Source organism: Vombatus ursinus, unplaced genomic scaffold (assembly GCF_900497805.2).
Source record: "Vombatus ursinus unplaced genomic scaffold, bare-nosed wombat genome assembly UNPS02014773.1, whole genome shotgun sequence".
Classification (NCBI taxonomy): domain Eukaryota; kingdom Metazoa; phylum Chordata; class Mammalia; order Diprotodontia; family Vombatidae; genus Vombatus; species Vombatus ursinus.
In genome coordinates, this window is record NW_020954551.1 from 11,627,176 (window position 1) to 11,649,582 (window position 22,407).

General features: G+C 39.7%; 1 protein-coding gene across 12 annotated transcripts in view; it reads right to left on the reverse strand.

The window, feature by feature from the left end:
• MAGI1 (membrane associated guanylate kinase, WW and PDZ domain containing 1) overlaps nucleotides 1-22,407 on the reverse strand; it is a 673,862-nt gene that overhangs the window by 98,339 nt on the left and 553,116 nt on the right. For 9 of the 12 annotated variants that reach the window (XM_027863723.1, XM_027863728.1, XM_027863722.1 and 6 more), the window contains exons 6-9: nucleotides 18,037-18,119; nucleotides 12,679-12,714; nucleotides 4,426-4,483; nucleotides 614-747 (exon numbers count right to left, since the gene is read on the reverse strand). In XM_027863723.1, coding sequence (XP_027719524.1) covers nucleotides 614-747; nucleotides 4,426-4,483; nucleotides 12,679-12,714; nucleotides 18,037-18,119 — 311 coding nt within the window. The remainder of the gene's footprint in view (nucleotides 1-613; nucleotides 748-4,425; nucleotides 4,484-12,678; nucleotides 12,715-18,036; nucleotides 18,120-22,407) is intronic. The other 3 variants (XM_027863725.1, XM_027863727.1, XM_027863720.1) reach the window with 1 other exon arrangement.

The window sequence follows — 22,407 nt, forward strand, 5'->3', positions numbered from 1 at the left end:
TTAAAAGAAAAAAAAAACAAAAACAAAAACAAAAACAAAACACATCAGATATTGAATTTCCTCTTAGGACCAAGATTTAGGGCTGGAAGAGGTCACAGAAGCTACCTCTTCCAACTCCTTCATTTTACAGAATATGACACTGAGGGCTTCCCCCACAAGTTAAATAACTCCCCAAAGGCCACATGAGTAATACTGACGGTCCTTCGAACTGGTTCTATGCCCAATCCAAAAAGAAAAGGGCTTTTTTATTGGCTTTCAAATATAGAAAAGTGGAAATTCAAAAACTTAGTTTATAACCAATTGGTCCTCTTGGAGTAAAAATGGAAAGCCAACCATTCCAAAACAGGTCTAGATTTAGCAAGGCACAGGGATTGGGATCAAAGGAACGGATCCTTTTACTCTTAAGGGCTCTGAGGTTGCAGAAGGTTGATAGTGAAGGTGCCACTTTCGCTTTATCCGAAACCTCTGACGATCATTCCTAAGAAACATTAAGGGCTTAGAAGGGGGATGCCTTCCCAAAGGACACCTCTGGCCTCGTGGGGGTGTCCAGTCCCAGAGACGGACTGCTCTGTTAGCCGACATCCCCAGCAGAAGGATCCCAATGAGTGCCAACCTTCTGGCTGCTGTTGGGGCTGCTGCTGCTGCTGCTGTTGCTGCTGCTGCTGCTGCTGCTGCTGCTGTTCAAGCTGCTTCTTCCTTTTGGCTTCCAGGACTGGGTTTTCATATTGTGTTTTCCTGTTGATGTGGCTGGAGGAGAAGACAGAGACAGGCTATTCAGTTGGTAGCATTCAGACTCAAAGTAGGATGACCTCAGCCATCCCTGGGTAGTCCCCTGAGTAGAAAAGGATCAAGAGGGTTGGGGGTTTGGAGGAGGGGGTGGGCTTTGACTTTTCTCTCCTATCAAAATGCTTAGTTGAGAGAGAGAGAGAGAGAGAGACAGAGAGAGACAGAGAGAGAGTGTGAGAGAGACAGAGACAGAGAGAGAGAGAGAGATCAGAATCGTCTTTCAGAAAAGTACAGCCATGAACTTATTGATTATTAATAACAATGATAATTATTATAATGGTAACAACTGACTTAATAACTGAAAGTCAGTAAGGTATAGTGGAGAGAAAGCCAGTTTGGGAGCCAGAAATTGCAATAATAATAACTATGTCCAGCATTTATAGATCACTTTAAAGTTTGAAAAAACCTTCATACATGTAGTCTCATTTGAGCTTCAAAACAATCCTATGAGTTTGGTGCTGTTATTATCCCTATTTTATAGAAGAGGAAACTGAGGCCAAGAGAGCTTAAGTGATTTGCCTAATTCTGTCCATTATTTGTAAGTATGTGAGGCAGGATCTGAACTCAGGTCTTTCTGATCCCCAAGTCCAGAACTCTATTACAACCCGTAGCTGCCCTGGATTCAAGTGTTGCCTCTGACACATGCTGGCTTAGGATCTTAGGCAGCAATCTAAACCCATGAGTTGCATAGATGACAACCAGCATGGGTAGAGGAAGTTTTCTCACCTGGGAGTTCCCCATGCTGATGAAACTGTATGCCCAGTCCCTATCCTCAGTCTGATACCAAAGGGCATTCTAATCTGATTCTTTGTGACCTTGGATAAGTAACAACTTCCCTGGACCTCCCTCTGCTCATCAGTAAAGTGAGTAGGCTGGACAAGATGGGCTCTGGGCTTAATTCCAGTGCCTTCCCTCTGCTGATTATTTCCAAAGTATCCTATACACGGCTTGTTTGCACACAGCTGGGTGTATGTTCCCTGCCCCATTAGGCTGGAAGGTCCTTGAGACCATGGACTACCATTTAGTTTCCTTGTATTCCCAATGCTTAGCACAGTGCCTGGAACACAGTAGATGATTATGGACTGACCAACTGAATTCCCTTCTAGCTCTAAATATAAGATTTTATGAACCTTGATTCCTATGAAGTCACATAAGAAGTGATAATGAATTCCTTTCAAGCTCTGTCCTTTGACACTCCTACCCACTCCCATCCCCACCCCACCCCCAAATTGCAGAGAAATATCATTCCTGGATACAGTCATTTACTCCTTTTGCTTCCAGAAGAATGTAAGCTCCCTGAGGCCAAGGACTGCTTCACTTTTTTATCTGTTATCCCTATCATTTTTGACAGTGCCTGGCATAGTAGAAGCTTAATAAATGTTTATTGACTGATTGCTTTTTCAAGGCAGAACCAAGCTCAAATGGACAGAAATTCCACTCCATGCCTTCAATGGAAAAATGGCTCTAAGCTTCCAGCTGCCTATTGCCAATCAATCAAACAAGCCTTTATTAAGTGCTTACTATGTGCCACGCATGGCACATGATGAAAATTAACTTTTTGGGGGAAGGGAATAAAAGAGATAGATAAGGGAAGGGACAGAGAGGGAGAGAGGGAGAGAGGGAGGGGGGGGGGGGGGGAGAGAAAATAGGAAGGAGGGAAGGAAGAGGAGAGAGAGAGTCAAAGTAAGGAGGGGGAGAGAGAGAAAGGGGAGGGAGGAGGAAAGAGAAATAGAGAGAGGGACGGAAGGAGGGAGAAAGAGAGGGAGGAGAAGAGGGAAAAGGAGATGGAGAGAGAGAAAGAGAGAGGGAGGGAGGGAGAGAGAGAAGGAGAAGAAGGGGAAAGGGAGATGGAGAGAGAGAGAGAGAAAGAGAGAGAAGGGAAATGGAGGGAGGTAGGGAGGGGGAGAGAGAGAGATAAAAAGAGAGAGACAGAGGGAGGGAGAGGGAGAAAGAGAGAGAGCGAGCAAGAGCACTCAGATCACTGAGATTCCAAGGTACCAATCATTCTAGTAAGGGCCCTTGCTATACTGAGCTCATAATTTTTATAATAAGATGCTGAACATTTCATGATTGACAGTTTCCCATCACAAGTTTCCTTCATCAAGGTGTGAAATGGATAATGCCTCAATGCTAGAACACTGGAAAAAAAATTGCATGCTGGTTATCTTCCTTTCAGCAGGGATTATTATTAAGTATTTAGCTGGCCCTCTTTTCTTCCAAGGTATCATTTATTCATTATTTCTCATCATAGTCAGAGGTAATAAAAATCAAGGCTACAGCTGAACGTCTCATTTCCTGGCTTTTTTATTTTCTTACCTGTCTATTCCACTGGGGGATGGAGTGTTCGCCTAGGATGCACCCACTACTTTAGGTACAAAGGAAACAGGAAGGGTGTTGGTAAACCAAGGTTCTTGCCTTGAAGGGGTAATAATACAAAATGGGATCACAGTCTTAGAGAAAGAAAGGCCCCATGGATGGTCCAGTTCAAGCTCCTCATTTCCTGGATCAATCAGTCAGCAAATCTTTACTAAATCGCCTAAATTTCACCGCTCTACGTGCTAGAGATACAAAGAAGGAGTCCCTGCCCTGAGGTAGCTCCCATTCTATTGGAGGAAATGCCGTGTTCACATTAAGTATATGCAAAGCAGAAAGAAGGGAACAGCTGGGAGAATCAAGAAAGAATTCTTGAAAGAGGTGATGTTTGAGCCGAGCTTTGAAAGAAGCAGACTCTCAGAGGCAGAGGTAAGGAGGGAACACATTCCAAATATGGGGGAAAACAGCCTCGGCAAAGTCACGGAGGTGGGAACTAAAGCCCTCAAAAGGTAAATGGCTTGACCGAGGTCACAGAAGTACCAAAGAGGAGAGTCAACATTTGAACCCAGATCCTCTGACTACAAACTAATCAATAAACATTAAGTGCCTACTAGGAGCCAGGTACCGTGCTAAGTGCTGCATGCAAAGAGAGGTAGATCCAGCATTCTTTTAACTACGCCATAACATGCCTGGTCCTGAAGTGATGGAAAAATACAATCACTGACGCATTTATTTAGACCTGGAATTGCATCACCTTTTCCACATCTCTCAGACCCCACTAACATTTCTTTCCTTCTAGGACAGCTCAGCTTGGCCGACTCCTCCCGGTGTGGAGGCGGTCAGTCAGTATTCCAAAGTCCTTTAGTCTTCTGAAGAGGACAGCACAAGGGGCCCTCATTCTGAAGACAAGAGATCATCATTCATCTTGCCTAGGGAGGCGAACAAGTTGACTGCCCTCGTGAGAACACGGATGTTCCCGTCTTGCCAGCTTTTCTCTCCATCTTTTGCGTATTATAACACACCCCTTCATCATCCTTCATGCCTGGGTGTAATGGGAATCTCAGTCTGTCCAGGACTGTGAGAAATAATCTCAAATATGCCGCATAGACTTTCTTTGGATATGGCCAATATGAGAATTTGTTTTGCTGGACTATACATGCTTGGAACACAGATTTTGTTCTTTTTTCTCTATGGCAGGAGGTGGGGGCGGGGAGGGAAAGGCAGTAGGGAAAAAAGAAGAATTTCATGAAAATAAAATAAAATTTAATTTCAAAAAAATTGAAAGACTTTGCAAATGCAAATCTGATTTTTAAAATCATCACTTACTCTACATAGTAGACACCATATACGGGGTCTTCAATCTTTTCCCAACCAGCAGGCAATTCTGAAAACAAAATAAAAAACCATTCTTAGTATTCACAGTAGAACTTTGAGGGGTGGGTGGGTGTCAGACAAATGAGTTACATGGAAGGAAGCCCTCATTCCATTTTTAAATATATATCCTCATGAAAGTCGGCATTTAAAAAAATTTTTCTTAGGTGACAAACATTTAAGCATTTTACATTCTAAGCAGCAGAGGAATTGGTGAAGGCGAGAGGGTCCTGAAATGGAGCTCCAATTTCCTTTATTCTAAATTCGCTTGTCAAATTTGTTTTTAAGGGGAAAAAAAAGCCTACCAATGTGATTTTAACTTCTATTTCCTGATTGTTGTTGTTCATAGTTTTCTTCCCTCTTTTCTTAACTTCTTTATAGGACAAGAAAAATGCAAGAGAAATGAAATCTTTCTCCCCTACCCCCCTTTTCAAACAAACCAACCAACCCGGGACTATTCTTTTTTTTTTTTCCTGAGGAGAAAATACAATTATAATAATATTTTGCTCTTATTCCTAATTTAAATTCTATTTGGGGGTGGGATGGGGTGGGGTAGGTGGGTGTAGGACTAGACCTTGACTTGCCCAAGGTCACATAAGCCAGTGTGTGTTACAGATAAGACTTCAATCCAGATTTTCCTGACTCCAAGGCCATCTCTCTATCTATTATACCACACAGCCTTCTCATTGTCAGTTAGTACTAGAATAAAAATCTGGACATGCATTTTAAATAGAGGAGCATACTTGAAATTGCTTTTCATTCTATCTCTCTCTATCTACACTTTGAGTCCTGATTTGCTCTACCCCTTGCCTTCAGGTCATTTACATTCTATGGATTTCTAAGGAATTATTCCCATCAGTGGCATTTCTTAGTAAAGATGGTATTGGGGACTAGCATTAACCACCACATGCCATACAAGCTAATGTTGTTGTTGTGCAGTTGTTTTCAGCCATGTTCATTGTGACTCCTGTTAGGGGACTTCTTGGCAAAGATACTGGAATGGTTTACCAATTCCTTTTTCCAATCACTGTATAGATGAAGAAACTGAGGCAAACAGGGTTAAGTGACTTGCCCAGGGTCACATAGCTAGTAAGCATCTGAGGCCAGATTTGAACTCATGAAGATGAGTTTTCCTGACTCCTGGCACTCCATCCACTGCGCCACTTAGCTACCCTAATTCTATGATAGCAGGATTTAATTCTCCGCTGTATTGACCCTAAATATCTCCATGAGGTAATAAGCTTTTCTTTAACAGCTTTCCTTATCTCTATTTTTTTTAATAAAGGGCAATTCTCTAGATAACTTTATTTGACAAACATGAAACAATATCTTTTCTCTAAACATAACTATGACTTAGACAACAAAGTTCTGTCATATTTTACGCTGTGATCTTTTTATTCTTTGGAGAAATGACTAAATTCAATCTTAGTACGACTGTTTAAACCCTCATAATCTATAACTAAGATAAGCTCATATTAAAATAATATTTCGACAAGGAATGTCATTCCCGAACAGAGCCATCAAGACCTGACTTGAAGACAAATAACTTTAAATATTATTTATTTTGAAACATGTCTTCCTTCCTTCGTCTTCTTTCTTTTTCTTCTTTCCTTCATTCTTTTTTCTTCCTTCTCTTCCTTCCTCCCTTCTTTTTTCTTTCTCTTTCTTCCTTTTTTATTTCTTCCTTCCTTCCCTCCCTTTCCTTCCTTCCTTCTCTTCTTTTCTTCCTCCCTTCCTTTTTCTTTCTCTCTTCCTTTCTTCTCTTTTTCTTCCTTCCTTTCTTCCATTGAGGTCAGGCAGTTGTATAGCTGACATTAACAAGGAGAGTCCTACTTATTAGAAAAGCTTAGTTAAGGACACAAAGAGAACTTAGCAAGTTCAGCTCCATGACCAGAAGTCTACAAGAATGAGGAGCAAACACAGACACACACAGACACACAGACACACACACAGCCTAATTACTCCAAGTTTACATTCACTTTCAAGTTTGGCTGAACATCAAGAGACATTCATTTCACAGCTTTTACTACACATGTGAGTTGTTTGCAAACAAAGAGCCAGGGCCCACCTCCCAGCCCCATTTTTTTTTTACACTTCGCAGGTTTTCAAGGTCTTTGAATCCTTCAAACCTAAGCAGCTAAGTATACACCAGGGCCCCTCTGCAGATGTTGACATCACTTGGCATTCTCATAAACTGAGGCTTGGAGTCCTTTTTAACAGGAAACCTTGGGAAACACCTTGCCTAAAGAACAGTGAAAATTACTGTCTAAATAAAAACAAGCCAGGAGAATGTTTCCAACCACTTAAGAACAAAGAGACGAATCAGGAAATTAAAAAACATAAAATATGGCATGTGATTTCGTGCTTTTCCTTTGATAGGACAGATGAAAGTGCCAAGCATGTGGAAATAAGGCAAGAGGTGCACTCAGAAATACACTGTTTCACTGGGATTAATCACAACTTTTCAAAATCGGTTACTTACATTTATTTTTTTCCTGATCATTTGCCCATAAAATGGGAGAATAAGGGATGCACAGGTAATGACATGGGGTGAATTTTTTTTAAGGGAATGCTGTTAATTTTTAGAAATGATAATTTAGAATGAATATATATATGTATATATTAAAACTGAACATATTAATTTCCAAAAGAAAATTAAAAGCTCCAGAGGTCTTCCTGGTTTTTCCAACACGGTTAACTTACTTTATATATTAATAGTGGCCGCTCAACAGCCTCTAGCCAATGGAGAGGTAATGTGGAGTAGGAGGTATGTCATTGGACATGGAGTTAGGAAGCCCAGAGGCAGGGTAGGGGGACACAGAAGCCCAGCTGGGAGACCCTGGGCATCTCATTACAGTTCTTTGAGAGTCAGTTTCCTCATCTGGTAAATGGGGGTAACAATCATTGCACTTTCTTCCTTCATAAGGGTATTGTGAGGTCCAAATGGGATCATGTATATTAAGTGCTATATAGAAACTATAAAGGTGCTATAAAAATAACAATTTATGTTATTATTTAATATTATCATTAAATATATCATTTCATAGTAATTACTTTATTCAATATTATTAGTAATATTTGATCTTAATAAATTTTTATATTAATTATTAATAATGTTAATTTTATTAAGTAATAGCAAGAAGATTGACTGGGAATGTGGCCAAGTTCCAGGGCAAAGGTAGAGGATAGGATGTACATAGTTTTATAGCCCTTTGGGAATATTTCCAAATTGCTCTCCAGAATGGCTGGATCAGTTCACAACTCTACGAATAGTGCATTAGTGTCCCAGTTTTCCCACATCTCATCCAACATTTATAATTCTCCCTTTTTGTCAGATTAACCAATCTGATAGGTGTGTGGTAATATCTCCGAGTTGTTTTAATTTGCATTTCTCTAATCAATAGTGGTTTAGAGCATTTTTTCATATAGCTATAGATAGCTTTGATTTCTTTGTCTGAAAACTGTCTGTTCATATCCTTTGACCATTTATCAGTTGGGGAATTACTTTTATTCTTATAAATTTGACTCAGTTCTCTATAAATTTGAGAAATGAGGACTTTATCAGAGATACTTGCTGCAAATTCCACCCCCCCCCCCAGTTTTCTGCTTTCCTTCTAATACTGGTTGCATTGCTTTTATTTGTGCAAAAACTTTTAATATTATAAAATCAATATTACCTATTTGACTCATGATGAAAAACGCTAACTGCCTCCAGAGAAAGAAATGATATTGTCTGAATACAGACTGAAGTATACTATTTCTTTTTCATTTGAGTCTTCTTGTACAAAATAACTGATATGGAAATGTTTTACATAAATGAACACGTATAACCTATATCAGATTAGCTGCCATCTCATGGAGGGAGGAGGAATAGAATTTGGAACTCAAAACTTAAAAAAAACCCCACAAATGTTAAAAATTCTTTTAACACATGATTGAGGGGAAAATGAAATATTATAAAAATAATATAAATAAATAAAAGGCAAAAACAAAACAAACAAAAAGAGGATAGGATCCATTCAAGACTAAAAATATAAAGCTATGAAGGTTCTTAGTGATTAGAAGGACAAACCTCCTAATTACAATAGTTATCAGAAAGGCAGATGGGCTGTGAAATCACTTCTGGTAAGTTCTGAGAGCAGAGACCAGCCACTTATGTAGAGAGAGCAGAGGGCATGGGAGACATCCCAGAAAGGACGCAGGCTGTATTTGAAGATGCCGTTTGTCTCAAAACTGTGCTCCCAATCACTCTGTCATTGCAGTGACAAACTTTAGACAGTCTAATGTTTAGGCTTAGAAGTTACTCCAGTGGACCAATGCGGCTATTCCCTTCCAAGGATGGAGATCACAACCTGATCACGCCTGCCCCATCCTGGGTGATCTTTGCAGGGGAGGGGGAGAAGAGCAGTCAGTGGCTGGGGGCCTCCTTTAAATGCCCCTCAGGTCAAAAGCAGCAAAACTGCAAAAGCCACAAAGATATCATAATAGCCACGTGGCATTTTTAGAAAGCTCAAATGCTCAATACAAAGCGAATGCACTTTATCAGACCAAAATCCATTAACTTTTAGTCATCCCCCAATGCCAGTTTATTTCACTTAAAACAGTCCACCACTCAGAATATGGGTTACAAGGGTGTACTAGTGGAGCATACAGTTTGCTGGGAGATTTCTTCAGGGGCCTTTGGCAATTCTAAAAGGCAACTACATATCAGAAGTCTCAATCCAGCTTTGACAACCCAGTTCAGAAACTACAATTCTATAATCAAGTCACATGGGTCAAAAAGGTAAGCCACCAGGGGATAAAACATTCTTAGAGGCAGATTAGAAGCAGTTTAGTTGGGTAGTGATGGAGTCAGAAAAATGTGGATTCAAACCCTGTTACTTACAAGCTTGGTGACCCAGTAGAAGTCTCTTAACCCCAACCAGCCTCAGTTTCCTCACCTGTTAAATGGGATAATAATAGCACGTGCCTCCTAGAGTTGTGGTAAGGATCAGTTGGAATAAATTCTGTAAAGTGATTTGCACACTTTAAGGTATTAGATAAATGTTAAGAGTTTTATTTTTGCATTTTGAAATTCATAGTCCACAAAGAGTACCTAGTATGTGTTTTTTGAAAGCAGGATTTATTTATCACGGAAATGGGCTATATTGGATAATGGTGGAGGGGGTCTACAGGAATAACTATGTGTGTGTACATTTATATACATAATCATGAGCGTACATTGAATATATTATATATGTACACATATATACATTCATATATACACATTTCTTTCTTTCTTTTCCATCTTCCTTCCTTCCTTTCTTTTTCTCAGTAGTGTAGAGACAGGCAACTAGGTGGCCCAGTGCAAAAAGCGCTCGCCCTGGAGTCAGGAAGACCTGAGTTCAAATCTGGCCCGAGACACTTACTAGCTATATGACCCTGGGTGAGTCACTTAACCCCGTTTACCTCAGTTTACTCCTCTGTAAAATGAGCTGAAGAAGGAAGTGGCAAACTTGTTCAGGATCTTTGCCAAGAAAACCCCAAAAGAGGCCACAAAGAGTCAGACACGATTGAAAAATGACTAAACAACAACACCTGAATCATGCCTATATTACCTTATGGGTACACTCCTAGGATCACAGATTTAGAGATGGAAGGGATCTCCGATGTTAATGAGTTCAATCCTCTCATTTTACAGATGAGGAAGGGAACCCAAGAAATGTTTAGTGACTTGTTCAAGGTCACACTACTATTTTGTCTGCGGCAGAATTCGAATCCAGGCCTTCCTGACTTTAACAACCATTTGTTATTCACTATTTCACACTGCCTTTCTCCTACGTGTCCCTTTCAGGGGAAATCATAAAATAATTTTAGCTACTTTAGATCTGGTGTGTCCAGAATTGGTTGCTGTTCAGGTGTTTCAGTTATATCCAACTCCTCCTGACTCCATTTTGTTTTTTTTTCTGGGGGGGGGAGGCAAAGATACTGGACTAGTTTCACATTTTCTTCTCCAGTTTGTTCTACAGATAAGGAAACTGAGGCAAACAGTGTGAAGTCACTTGCCCAGGGTCCCACAGTAAGTGCCTGAGGCCAGATTTGAATGCATGAAGAGGTCTTCTTGACTAAAGTCCTGGTGCACTATGGCGCCACCTAGCTGCCCCAGTATGTCCAGAAGGCATCATAAAAATATTAAGGTTATGGAAATGGAACCTTAATCTTTTTTTTCTCCATTATTTCCCCATCTTTATCATTCATCTTGCAACAGATAACACAATGGCACTTGTAAAGTGATCCAGGGGAGACTTGGAGCTTTCATTCCCTTTTTACAACCTTCCATTTGACCCTAACCATAGCATCCCAGCTGCTTTGAGATCGATAAGGACTTCAGATCGATATCAACGAAGCTGATCACTGTTCTCCCTGTTCACGATCGCTTTCAGATCATTTCTTTTCTGTTCAGGGACCAAGGGCTGTGGTTTGGGCTGTTTCAACAAACAATTCCTATAACCCATTATGGCACGGGATCATTGCGCTGTCCCCTTTAATGGGCTTGGTCGTATATTGTTAGAATGAGCCAATTAGTTCTGGTGTAATTTCTCTCCAATTGCCTTAATATATAGGATTAGCCTCAGAGTCATTCCTCCCACACTGACCGCAAGAAGAGTTTCTTGAATGTCTTAAAAATAGAACGGTCGATAGCTTATTGACTGTTGCTGGCACATCAATCCACAACAGAATATAGCCAAGGCATTAAAGAAACCAGACATAAATGATATGTGTAGCACAACCCTGGCTAACCAAGCTTTTGGACAAATATGTGACTGTCATGTGCCCAAAAAGAAAAAAAATAGAATTAAATCAGAGTGGGGAAAGCTCCATATTATTTACTTACATATAATTTTAAGGTATTTTATATGCTAATCAATCTATGGCTATAATTTCAAATAGTTCCATTAGAAGCAATAATAATTAAAGGATCTTTTGAATCTAAGATGACTATTCTGGTCAATTTTCAATTTTCTGTGGTCTCCTGCAAGTACAATATCGACCAGTGAGTTTTCTCATCCAAGCCTGAGGTGGTGCACACTCAGAGGCTACATACTAATTTCAATGTTGTTTAAACTCAACATAATAAAAATGTTAATGTGCTACCAATTATGCCTTTCACCACCCCCCCCCCAAAAAAAAACCAGTCCAATTGCATCTAAAAATCAAAATAAAATATTTTTGGATTATCTGTGAATCTAGCTGGTCCTAAATAAGCTCCAACAGTATATTTAAGGACTAATAAGCTATATCAACACAGACTAACAAAGCTCCTTTTAGCTCTTAATTTACAACCACAGTGAAGTCTAGCCAGGGAACACAACTACATCACAACAGAGTTACCATCACTTCTTGATGGTCACTTCCCAAAGTATAGGAAATCCAGCAATCCAATCAGGAAACAACGCCAATTCAGAATTTCTCTCTTTCCTTCTATTCATTCATTCACGAAGCATTTATTAGTCGGCTGCTTTTTCAGATAAGAAAATATAACCATCATCACCTTTTAAAAGATGAGGGCAGCCACACATGGTAGAATATGCCTGTAATCTCTGCTGCCAGTGAGGTTAGGGGTGGTGGATCTCTTGGGATTGTGAGTTCTCAGCTGCAAGTGGGCTATGAAGATTGAGTGTCCACCCTCAATTCAGCATTAATATGGCAGAGCCCCTAGGGGTAAGGGGGCTGCCTGGTTACCTAAGGAGGGGCAAATCAGCCCAGGTTGGAAACCGGGCACGTCACAGCTCCCGTGCTGATCAATAGTGGGATTTGGACTGGACTTCAAAAGGTCCAGCCTGGGCAAGATGGGAAGACCCAGACTGGGGGAAAAAAAAAAGGGTAAGGAAGAACAAGAAAAATCATTCCCTGGTTCCCAGAAAGCCAGAGCAGCCAGAATATAATTCCAGATCTCTCCTTGCCCTTTCTGGGCTCTTTCTCCCAGACTCAGTTTATTTTCCTTCTTAAGCCTCATCTACTAATCATTTCTGTAGAGAATCCATTCATTATAACTGTAGAATCAGCCGTGTTTGGTTATAAAATTGACCTTTTGGTGATAAGTCCAAACAAAAATCATAATTGGAAAGGTGCAAAATAATGAAACAGAAGGATTAAGCAATTCACTAAAGACTTAAAAAAATATAATCTAAGGCATGAAGCAAACAGAAGGATAGAAAAGAGATTTACCTAGTTCACTGTCCAATTCCTCGGTGTGTACCCCTTCTTCTCCAAAGGAAGAGCAGGAAATGAGATAGAAGAGAGGAAAAGAAAAATTCAGACACCAGCACCAAGAAAGAAAACACCCTTTAGAAAAAAAAAATAGCAGCCCACACCCCGATTTTGTTATCTGGACCTTACCTGCTCTCGGCTCATCTCATTTCCACCCTTGGAACTCTTCAGACCCCAATCAATGCAAATCATGAAACGTCAAGTGCTTGTATTGACAAAATAATTATAGGGATCATTTCCTTGCATGTCAAAATAGGATATGATTGGTTGTAAAAGATGAGAAATGGCTTTGCAATTTCCACATTCTTAAGTAAGAGTCACTTATTACAGATCTCATTCCAAGTGAATAAAGCTGCCAGGCCTTTTAATATCTCACTCCTTTTAATCCTTCAATATTCTTCTAATCAGCTAAGCAATTGCACTCACAATTAAGACATTACTTAACTTTTAAGGACTATCAGTGATTGAAAATAAAAGGCGAAGTCAAATTGAGAAAGCATATTGTAGCGTGAACCCAATGCATTCTTTAAAAAGTAATTCTACTCAATTAGGATACCTCAAGGAAGCACAAAAATCTTCATGCACATTGTCCTAGATATACCCCAGGTTCCACATATTTACAGAAGTGTGGGTAAACATACTAGCATATCAGAGTGCTCTTTAAAAAAAAATTCCAGCTGCCCAGAACAGGTCTAGGTTTCTTCTCTTCCTGAGATCAGTACTATAATTTCACCTTTTGAAATTAACTGAGATTCTGTCATCTCCTCTACTTAGTTGTGCATTTCTAAGCCTTGTTTCTCCAAATACAGGGCAAGGATGGATCAGGTACTTAATTTGTACCCATCACATCACTTGGCACAGTTCTGGGCACATAGCAGGCACTAGAGACAAATTTCTTAAAGAGAATTGAAAAGCTTAACCAAATAATTAATAATTGCAAACCAAAGTTCTGATTGTGGGGATCAGCTCTGTCTTAAACATGTCCTCTAGATGGGTGTCTCTGAGTAATGATTGGGAAAGGAACACAGTCCAAATGGGTTTTGTGCCTGGAATGAAACTCAAGTCACAGAGGAAAGATCAGCAGACCAGAACAACTCCTTGTATCTTGGACATTGGGTTTTAAGAGTAGGTCTTGCTATACCTTTCAGGTAATAAAGTACATTCACAGAATGACATCATTGACAGTATGACATCAGGATATGAGATAACAGGTAGCAGATCCACTGTAACCAATAGTACAATGTTAGTTTATGTACACACTGCATTCACATCATGACATGAGAGGCAGACTAGGAAACTATACAAATACAAATGACAAAAAGCACCTAGTAGTGAATATGTGTTACTGGGCACTTGTCAGCTGTCAGTTTGACAGTGGTACATGTGTGCATATATGTATACTTATATGCTAGTTCTTAAAAGTGTTTGTGTACAAAGGTACATACAAATATATATCCATATATATGTACAGGTATATATAAATATATGTATGCATATGTATATGTGCGTGAGTGTGTGTGTGTGTGTGTATATATATGTGTGTGTGTATATATATATATACATATATATATAATATATAAAATGTATTTATTCAGATTTGCTTTTTATTTCAGTTAGTCAATAAGCATTTATTAAGCACCTACTATATGCCAGGCACTATGCTAAGTGCTGGGGATACCCCTCCCAAAAAAAGGGCAAAAAACAGTTCCTGTCCTCGAGGAGCTCACAATCTAAATGCTATAATGACGAATTCTTATTCAACATACCTTCACCTGACAAACTACATGAGGTGAAAATATATTCATTGCAAAATAAATGGCAGAAAGGGGACAATGTCATGTAGTTGAAAGAACTCTTTGACCAGCTGGGTGACCTTAAAGAAGTCATAGTATCACTGGACCAATGTTTCATCTGAAAAACAAGGATTTGGACTGGTTGATCTCCATGGACCCTTGGATCCATACTTCATCTATCTATGGAGTTAGTAAACAAACAGAAATATAATGAGCATTCCAAGAGTCTTAGAAGCATGGATTTGTAGCTGGAAGTCACCTTTAAGACCACTGAGTCCAACCCTCTTATTTTATGAGTAAGGAAACTGAGACCCAGAGAAACAGAGCGACTTGCAGGTCGTAAGTATTAGAGGTGGAATTTGACCCCAGACCTTTGACTCCAAAGCCACTGACCTTCCCAATGTACCACACTCCCTCTTCAAGTGGAAACCGTTGACTATTGTTACTGTTCAGTTCAACCAAACTTATCTGGAAACTTTCTGTCACATGGTATCTTGTTAGCTGGAAATCTCTAACATTTTCATGCATCTCAGTATAGCATTAATCCGGGTTCACAATGATTACCATGAGCCATTGCATGGGCTGCATGTATGATTAGAATTCTCAGCTATGAGAAATAAATAAGTCAGAGTATCTTCAGTACACTTTCATAGCTAAATCGATTTTATTGCCTTCCATGTCCTTAAAAATTGGTACTCTCTCTACGTAGTATACTTATTTACTTTACTACTTCAATGAGCTGTGATTTCACTGGTAGGGGTATTGTATTCTCTCCATTGGTGCAGGTCACAACCCCTCTATGATTAAGTAGACTGTTTTTCAAAATTGTCACAGTTGAGAAGCCCATCACTGTACAGCCAAGCAGAGAATGAGTGTCTCTGAACTTGAAAATGGTCCTTGGACAACAGACATGGAGTCCATTCTGGGGACCCAATCTAAAACCCCTGCAATTTGAAAGGACACCAGGGTTTACCCACCACTGGTATTTTCTTTGAAACCCTAGAGTTATTTCCATACACAATGAAACACTAGAGTAGGACTTCAGGGGTGGAGGAAACCTGAGGCAAAAACTCAAATTGCACTAACACTTTTGGGATATCTTGAATAAGGAAATATGCATGCTGTATAACACATATGAAGAGCCAGGACACCCCATTCCACCATTCTGCTGAAGAGCAAATATCTCTTTTCCTGACATCTCATAATCACAGAGAAAGCCAAGAAGACAATCAAAATACAACATGGCCCTAGGTCATAGCACTGACTCACTGGGCTTTTTATTCTAACAAAAAGTTGCTGAGGTCGTGTGGTACAGGGCAAGATTGTTGAATTTGGAGTCAAAAGGTGTTGGTTCAAATTCAAGCCCAGATACCCCTTTTAGCTTAGGTAAATCAGATTATCCCTTGGATCTCAGTTCTGAAATCTGCAAAATGAAGGAGGTACGTGAAATGACCTCAAACGTCCCTTCCAGCTCAAATCTCCGATGTTTTGAAATGCCTTCATGGGGGCACTTGCACATCTTGTAAATAACGAATTCATGTCCAGCACTCCATATCATCTTCTTGTATTTGTCTTTACCAGTATTGCCTAACTTAGTCTATAAATTCTAAGAGGGCAATGGCTGGGGTATTTTACACAGTGCCAAGGATAGGGAACACCATATATCAGAGTGGATAAGTGGTTCACCTTAGAATCTGAAAGATGTGGATTCAGGTCCTGTCTGGAGCAATACCAGGTTTTTAACTAGGAACAAATCACTTCCTATGAGAAGCCTTTTCAGATCCCATTTAATGCTAATACCCTCCTTCCACTGGTTATCTCCAGTCTCTCCTGTCTATAGCTTGTCTGAACATAGTTGTTTGCATGCTGTCTCCCTCTTTTAGACTGTGAGCTCCTTGAGAACAAGTGCCATCTTTTTCTTTTTTGTATTCCCGGCATTTAGCACAGTACCGGGAACATAGTAGGTACTTCCTGATTATTGAGTTTACCTCCCATGACCCCACTTTCTTTTCATATATATTTAATCTTCTTTCTCATTGTAACTCTATGAGGTTGTAAATTACAGACAAGTAGTCAATCTGCCTTGGTTCATGGAGTTGCCACGCTGGGAGTTCTCTATTTTGATGATGGGAAGATATACTTCTGGTAAAGTCAGGAATCATCGTATATGAATGTACATACTACACAAATGCAATGCTGTCTTTTAATGTATACCAAGACCTGAAGACAATATAAGAAGATTACTACAGAAGGTTCTATTATCCCTTAGTGCAATGTGTTTTGGGTAATTATACTACTGATTTGTAACCTCAAATCTGACACAGAGTAGCCACCAGCCAACACACTGGCCTTTTAATTCCTTTGTGTTGAAAAGAGAACAATGTGATGTGGAAAATAGATTTCAATGTGCCAAAAACAAACAGACCACTCTGTCTTAACTAAGGATTTCCTTTCAAAGAAACTCAAGTCATAACATTTCTAAGCACACATTCTCATTAGAAACTTCTTGAGCCAATAAGCCATTTTCAGTTTTTAATTGCAAACAACTCAGCTGCTTCCTTGAAAGACTGCATTGCTCACATACCTGAGACTTTCTCTCAGTTAATATAAAGACACCAAAACTTGTCAAGGCCTTTCTTTAGTCCTAATGAGGTTATTCGGTTGGGAAAATCTGACTTTTTACAGAAAACTGATTTCTAAATTTCCCTAAGTCTTTGGATCATAGATTTGGAGCTAAAAAAATATCTTCAAGACCATCTAGTCCTACCTTTTCCTTTTATAGATGATGAAATCCAGGGCCAGAGAGATCACTTAAAAGCCATAGAGTTGGTATTGGTATCAAGTTCTTCTAACTCGAAATACAACACTTTTCCAACTGTTTTCCTTCCTAGTCAAAGTTAGAAATATCTGGATTTCAATTCTGGCTCTGACACTAACTAGAAAGCAGACCCTTTGGAAGTCAATAAACTTCTGGGTACATTCGGCAAATTTCTTTAACTTATCTAAGTCAGAGGAGTTGCAAGTTGGATTGGTGATGGAAGTTACCATACCAGGAATTTCTCTCACTGACAAAACCACAGATTCTTCAAATATTTATGTATCCCTGGAGACGACCATGAGGCCACGTATCTATGTAGAAGACAATTTATGATGGTGCTAGGCCGTGGGTGTAGAGAGGCAGTGGTCAATTCAAGTACTCAGTGGGACCTATGGATTCTGGGTGAAGTCATAAAAGCTCAATAGAGTTTGGCCTAATCATTCACACAGCAAAAACTAAGTGGATGAAGACAGATTATTGAGTTTATGAAATACAACTAGATGGATACCCTATAGCTTTAGAACTCATCAATCATGATTCTGCAAAACTTTCTTTATGAATGCACTTACATATCATGCTCACAGTGTTTTTCTATAAGAAATTATGCCAATAACACACACGCATGTTGCTTGCTACACTCTTTCACAAACATTTCCAAACCTCGGCCACTAAGGCCGAACATAATGTCCCCTCATCACCCCTTACCATCATCTTCACATTCTTCCAGAGGCTTCTGTTGTTTGGTCAGGCACCGAGGGTCTAGCCAAGATGTTGTTTTTGTGTTGTGGCTGAAAAAGCAGAGAAGGAGACGGAGCCCTTGTTAATAAACTGATGTCACATTTGCAAAGAAAGAAAACATCTAGCTTTTCCTGCTTCCATTTTGTGCCCAAGTCTAATAACAATCAATCAATCAATGAATCAACAAGAATTTATTAAGAGCTTGCCATGTTCCAGACACTGTTCTAAGAGCTGAGGATATCCATAAGCGCCTGCAAAGAGCTCACATTCTAAATGGGAGAGACAAACACGAAATGCCTGGATGGCCCAGTCCGAAGGGCCAGATACTGTGCTCCATAAAGGGATGGGGATAGGGTCAGGTGAAGTCAATTGAAAAAAAAATTATAATCAATTTAGTCTAAAATGCAAATCACACCAGCAACCACAGCAAAAAGAGAAGTGAACACAAAGAGAATTATTTAACTCTTTCCTGCCCTGGTGGGGTGAGGGAGAAGGAAGAGAGGGGCTGGTTGTTTTAAAGATCTTTCAAAAACTCACAAGGGAAGGTTTCCATCTTAAGGAGATAAAGGGTCTGTAATGAAAAGCAGTCTGACATAAACAATGGACAAGAGTCAGGAAAACCTACTCTGTCATATAATGGCTATATGACCCTAGTTTAGTCACTTAACCTCTCACTGCCCTAGGCAACATTCTAAGACATTATGTTGAAGAAAAACTACAGATATGCATTGGTAGGAGAAATTCCTCATTGGGGAGGATGAAATCACTGGTCTAGTTAAAAAATTTTAAAAAGTATTAAGAACATAGTAGGAGCCTGTAGTAGATTATTTCACATCAACATGGGTATTAATGCCATTGGCATTTTTTTTTTCCTTAAAAGGAATGTAGTGGAAAGATAACTGTACTTTGCAGGATAAATCCTAAGACCAGAACAACAATGTAAAAGGGGAATGACCATGGACAGGACCTGTCCACCCTATTCCTCAGTTTCCTCAACTACCCATGTTCTGCATCACTAGAACCACAGATTCATAACTGGAAGGGCCTCAGAGGCAATAAGATGGTGCAGTAAATAGAGGGCTGTACCTGGAGTCAGGGAGATCTGAGTTCTAATCTGCCTTGGACACTAGCTTTGTGACCCTGGGTCAGTCACTTAACCTCTCTCTCTGTCTCAGCTTCCTCATCTATAAAATGGGGATAATTACAGCACCTATCTCCTAGGGTTGTTATGAAGATCAAATGAGATAATATTTGTAAAGTACTTTTGCAAACATTAAAGTGCTACAGACATGCTATCTACTTAGTATTATTGTTTATTGTTACTATCATCCCTCCTCATTTAACAGATGGGGAAAATGAGGCCAAAGAGGTATTACAGGGCAGAGTATATATGTGAATCCTAGTTTTCCAATCATAAATCACACATTATCTGAATTACAGCTTTAGTAGTAGCAGCAGCAGCAACCATAGCAGTAGTAGTAACAGTAGTAGCAGCAGTAGTAGTAACAGTAGTAGTAATGATAATAGTAGTAATAATGATAATATAGCTTGCATTTATGTAACGCTTTAAGGCTGGCAAAACTGTTTTACAAATATGTCATTTAATCCTTACAAAAACTTGGGAGGTAGGTGCTACTATCCCCATTTTACAGAAGTGGAAACAGAGGCAAACAGATGTTAAGTGACTTCCCCAGGGTCACACAGCTAAGAAGTCACTGCGGCCAGAATTGAACTCAGGTCTTCCTGATTCCAGGCCCAGCACTCTATCTCCTGGACCACCCACTTGACCCTAGACCTCTACTACTTTGGAACACGTAGTGGAGTAAAAGACAAGAGACAGACAAGAAAGAAAACAAAAAGACAAGAAAGTAGAATGAAAAGACAAGCCCACTTTAGTTGTCAATCAGATGAAAGTGGGAAAATTTCCCATCATTCAACTACATGCAGATATTTACTGGATGCTGAATATATGCTTTCACATACATTATCTCCCCAGGGCCCTGTCAACCCTGGGAAGTAGGTGTCAGCTCAAAAGGTTTTTGTGAAGATCAAAAGAGAAAATACATGTGAAAACCCCACGAACAAGATGTATAGTTTCAACCTTTTCTACATTACTATCAGCATATCAGATTTCAATACTACATGAAGTTCAGAGAGGGGAGCTCTCTCCACCCATGCAGGTTGGGACCTTCTCTGCCATTCACAGGCATAGAGAATTGTTCTGAGCACCAAGGTTTGGTGACTGGCCTAGGATGGTGCAGTCAGTATACATGTAAGAGATGGGGTTTGCCCTTGGGTCCCCCACTTAGAGGACAACATTCAATCCAAAGAAACAAATACAGTTACCATTTCTTCCTAGCTCTAACTCACCCACGGGCTCAGTCTGAATATCAATTTCATCTTTGCAGAACCATCAGAATGAGATTTCTTTTAGCTGGGATAAGTGGAAGCCTTTACTATTTGCAGTCTGTGTGAGTGTGTGAGAGTGAGAGTGTGTGTGTGTGTGTGTGTGTGTGTGTGTGTGTGTGTGTGTTAGGACCTCCTGACTTAAAACCAGGAGGTTGGAGTTTGAATGAAAGGTCTGGTATTTCCCTCATTATACTGCATAGCAATTCTCATGCAGAATGAATGAAAGCACTTTAATTCATTCTTGTACTTCAAAACCCCTAATGTCTTTCATTAATCTCAGACTTCTAGATTGTACTTTAAAAACATTGCAGGCAATACAAAATTACCATAATAAAAGGAGCTTAGCTCAAAAAGTTTGGGGAATTTAAACTCTTCTGGCCAATTGCTTTCAGAGGGGTGCCATCCAACTGGATGATTTTCACAGGGGTTTGGTTCAGTCAAGGTTCAAATGCATTAGAAAAATCTCTCGGAAACATATTGGATATGTTGGGATCATAATAAGTCTTTCAGCTTTCTTGCTTGCCAGCTAGGATTACATTAGCAGTGCAGATGAAGTCTGGTGTGGTTGAAAAAGAACAACATGAAGTCCACAGATAACACTTTCAATACCAGTTGGCATCCTGCTAGCTGTTTGACCATGGGCAAGTAACTTTTCTAAGCTTTACTTTTTTTTTATTCATAAAATGGGTATAGTAATACTTATAGTATTTATCTCAAAGGGTCTTGGGGAGAAAAGTGCTTTATCTACTTTAAAGTGCTATATAAAAGTGATTAATATGAAACCACAGTAGATCATAGCTTTGGAGGCAGAAAGGCCCTCTGAAAGTATAAAGTCTCATTTTTTTTATTTTAGAGATGAGAAAACTGGGGTCCACTGGGGCTAAGTGATTTGCCCATACAGTAGGTGACAGGCGAGTTATAAATGTCATTGAGTGAGGGAGCAGCCAATATTCAATTTAATTAAAAAACATTCATTAAAGAACCTACTATATGCAGAGCAAACTGTGTTAGGCACTTGGGCAAAGGTGATGAAGATGGTGAGGTCTCTGTCCTCACAGATGTTTAAGAGCAAAATCATTTGAAAATGATTTCTTCAAAGTCAACATGAGTATCATACTGATGAAAGTATCAGATTCAAGGATAATAATAATAATAATAATAATGATAGCACTTACATAATGCCTTAAGGCTTGCAAAGCACTTCACAAATATCCTATTTTATTCTCAAAACCACCCTGAGAAATGGGCGTTATTATTATTCTCTTTCTCCAGATAAGGAAACAGAGGCAGACAGAAGTTAAGTGACTTACCCAGGGTCACTTAGGTAGTAAGTGTCTGAGGCTCCATTTGAACTTGACCTCCCTGACTCCAGACCCCGGATCCACCCATGGCACCACCCCAGGGGCTATTTATCTTTAGCTACAGAAAGGAAAGCTGTTCTTCTGCTTTTCTGTGTCACAGCCCCTTTAAGTAGTCTGGAGATGCCCTTCTCAAAAGGGTTTTTAAATAACTGAAGAAAATGCTAAGTTTTAATTAGAGGTGAGGGAAAAGATGCAAGCTTTCTTCCATCCAAGTTCACACCCTCTACCTCTTACCACCCCAGCCTTGAATTCTATCTGTGGATCTGAGGTTAAAAACCTGTGCCCTCGAGGTCACCTCATACAACCCTCCCCGTTCTATGGTTGAGAAATCTCTAATTCAGAGGGGTTAGGGATAGAAAATCAGTGGAACAGCCAAGATTTGAATCTAAGCCTTTGGACACCAAATACAACATACTTTCTGCCACACTTTAATCAATCAAGCGACGAACACTTTCTCATGGCTCTTCTGACATCAAATATAATTAATCTTTCAAAAATGAAAGGAAGGAAAGAAAGGAAGAAAAGAAGGAAGGAAGGAAGGAAGGAAGGAAGGAAGGAAGGAAGGAAG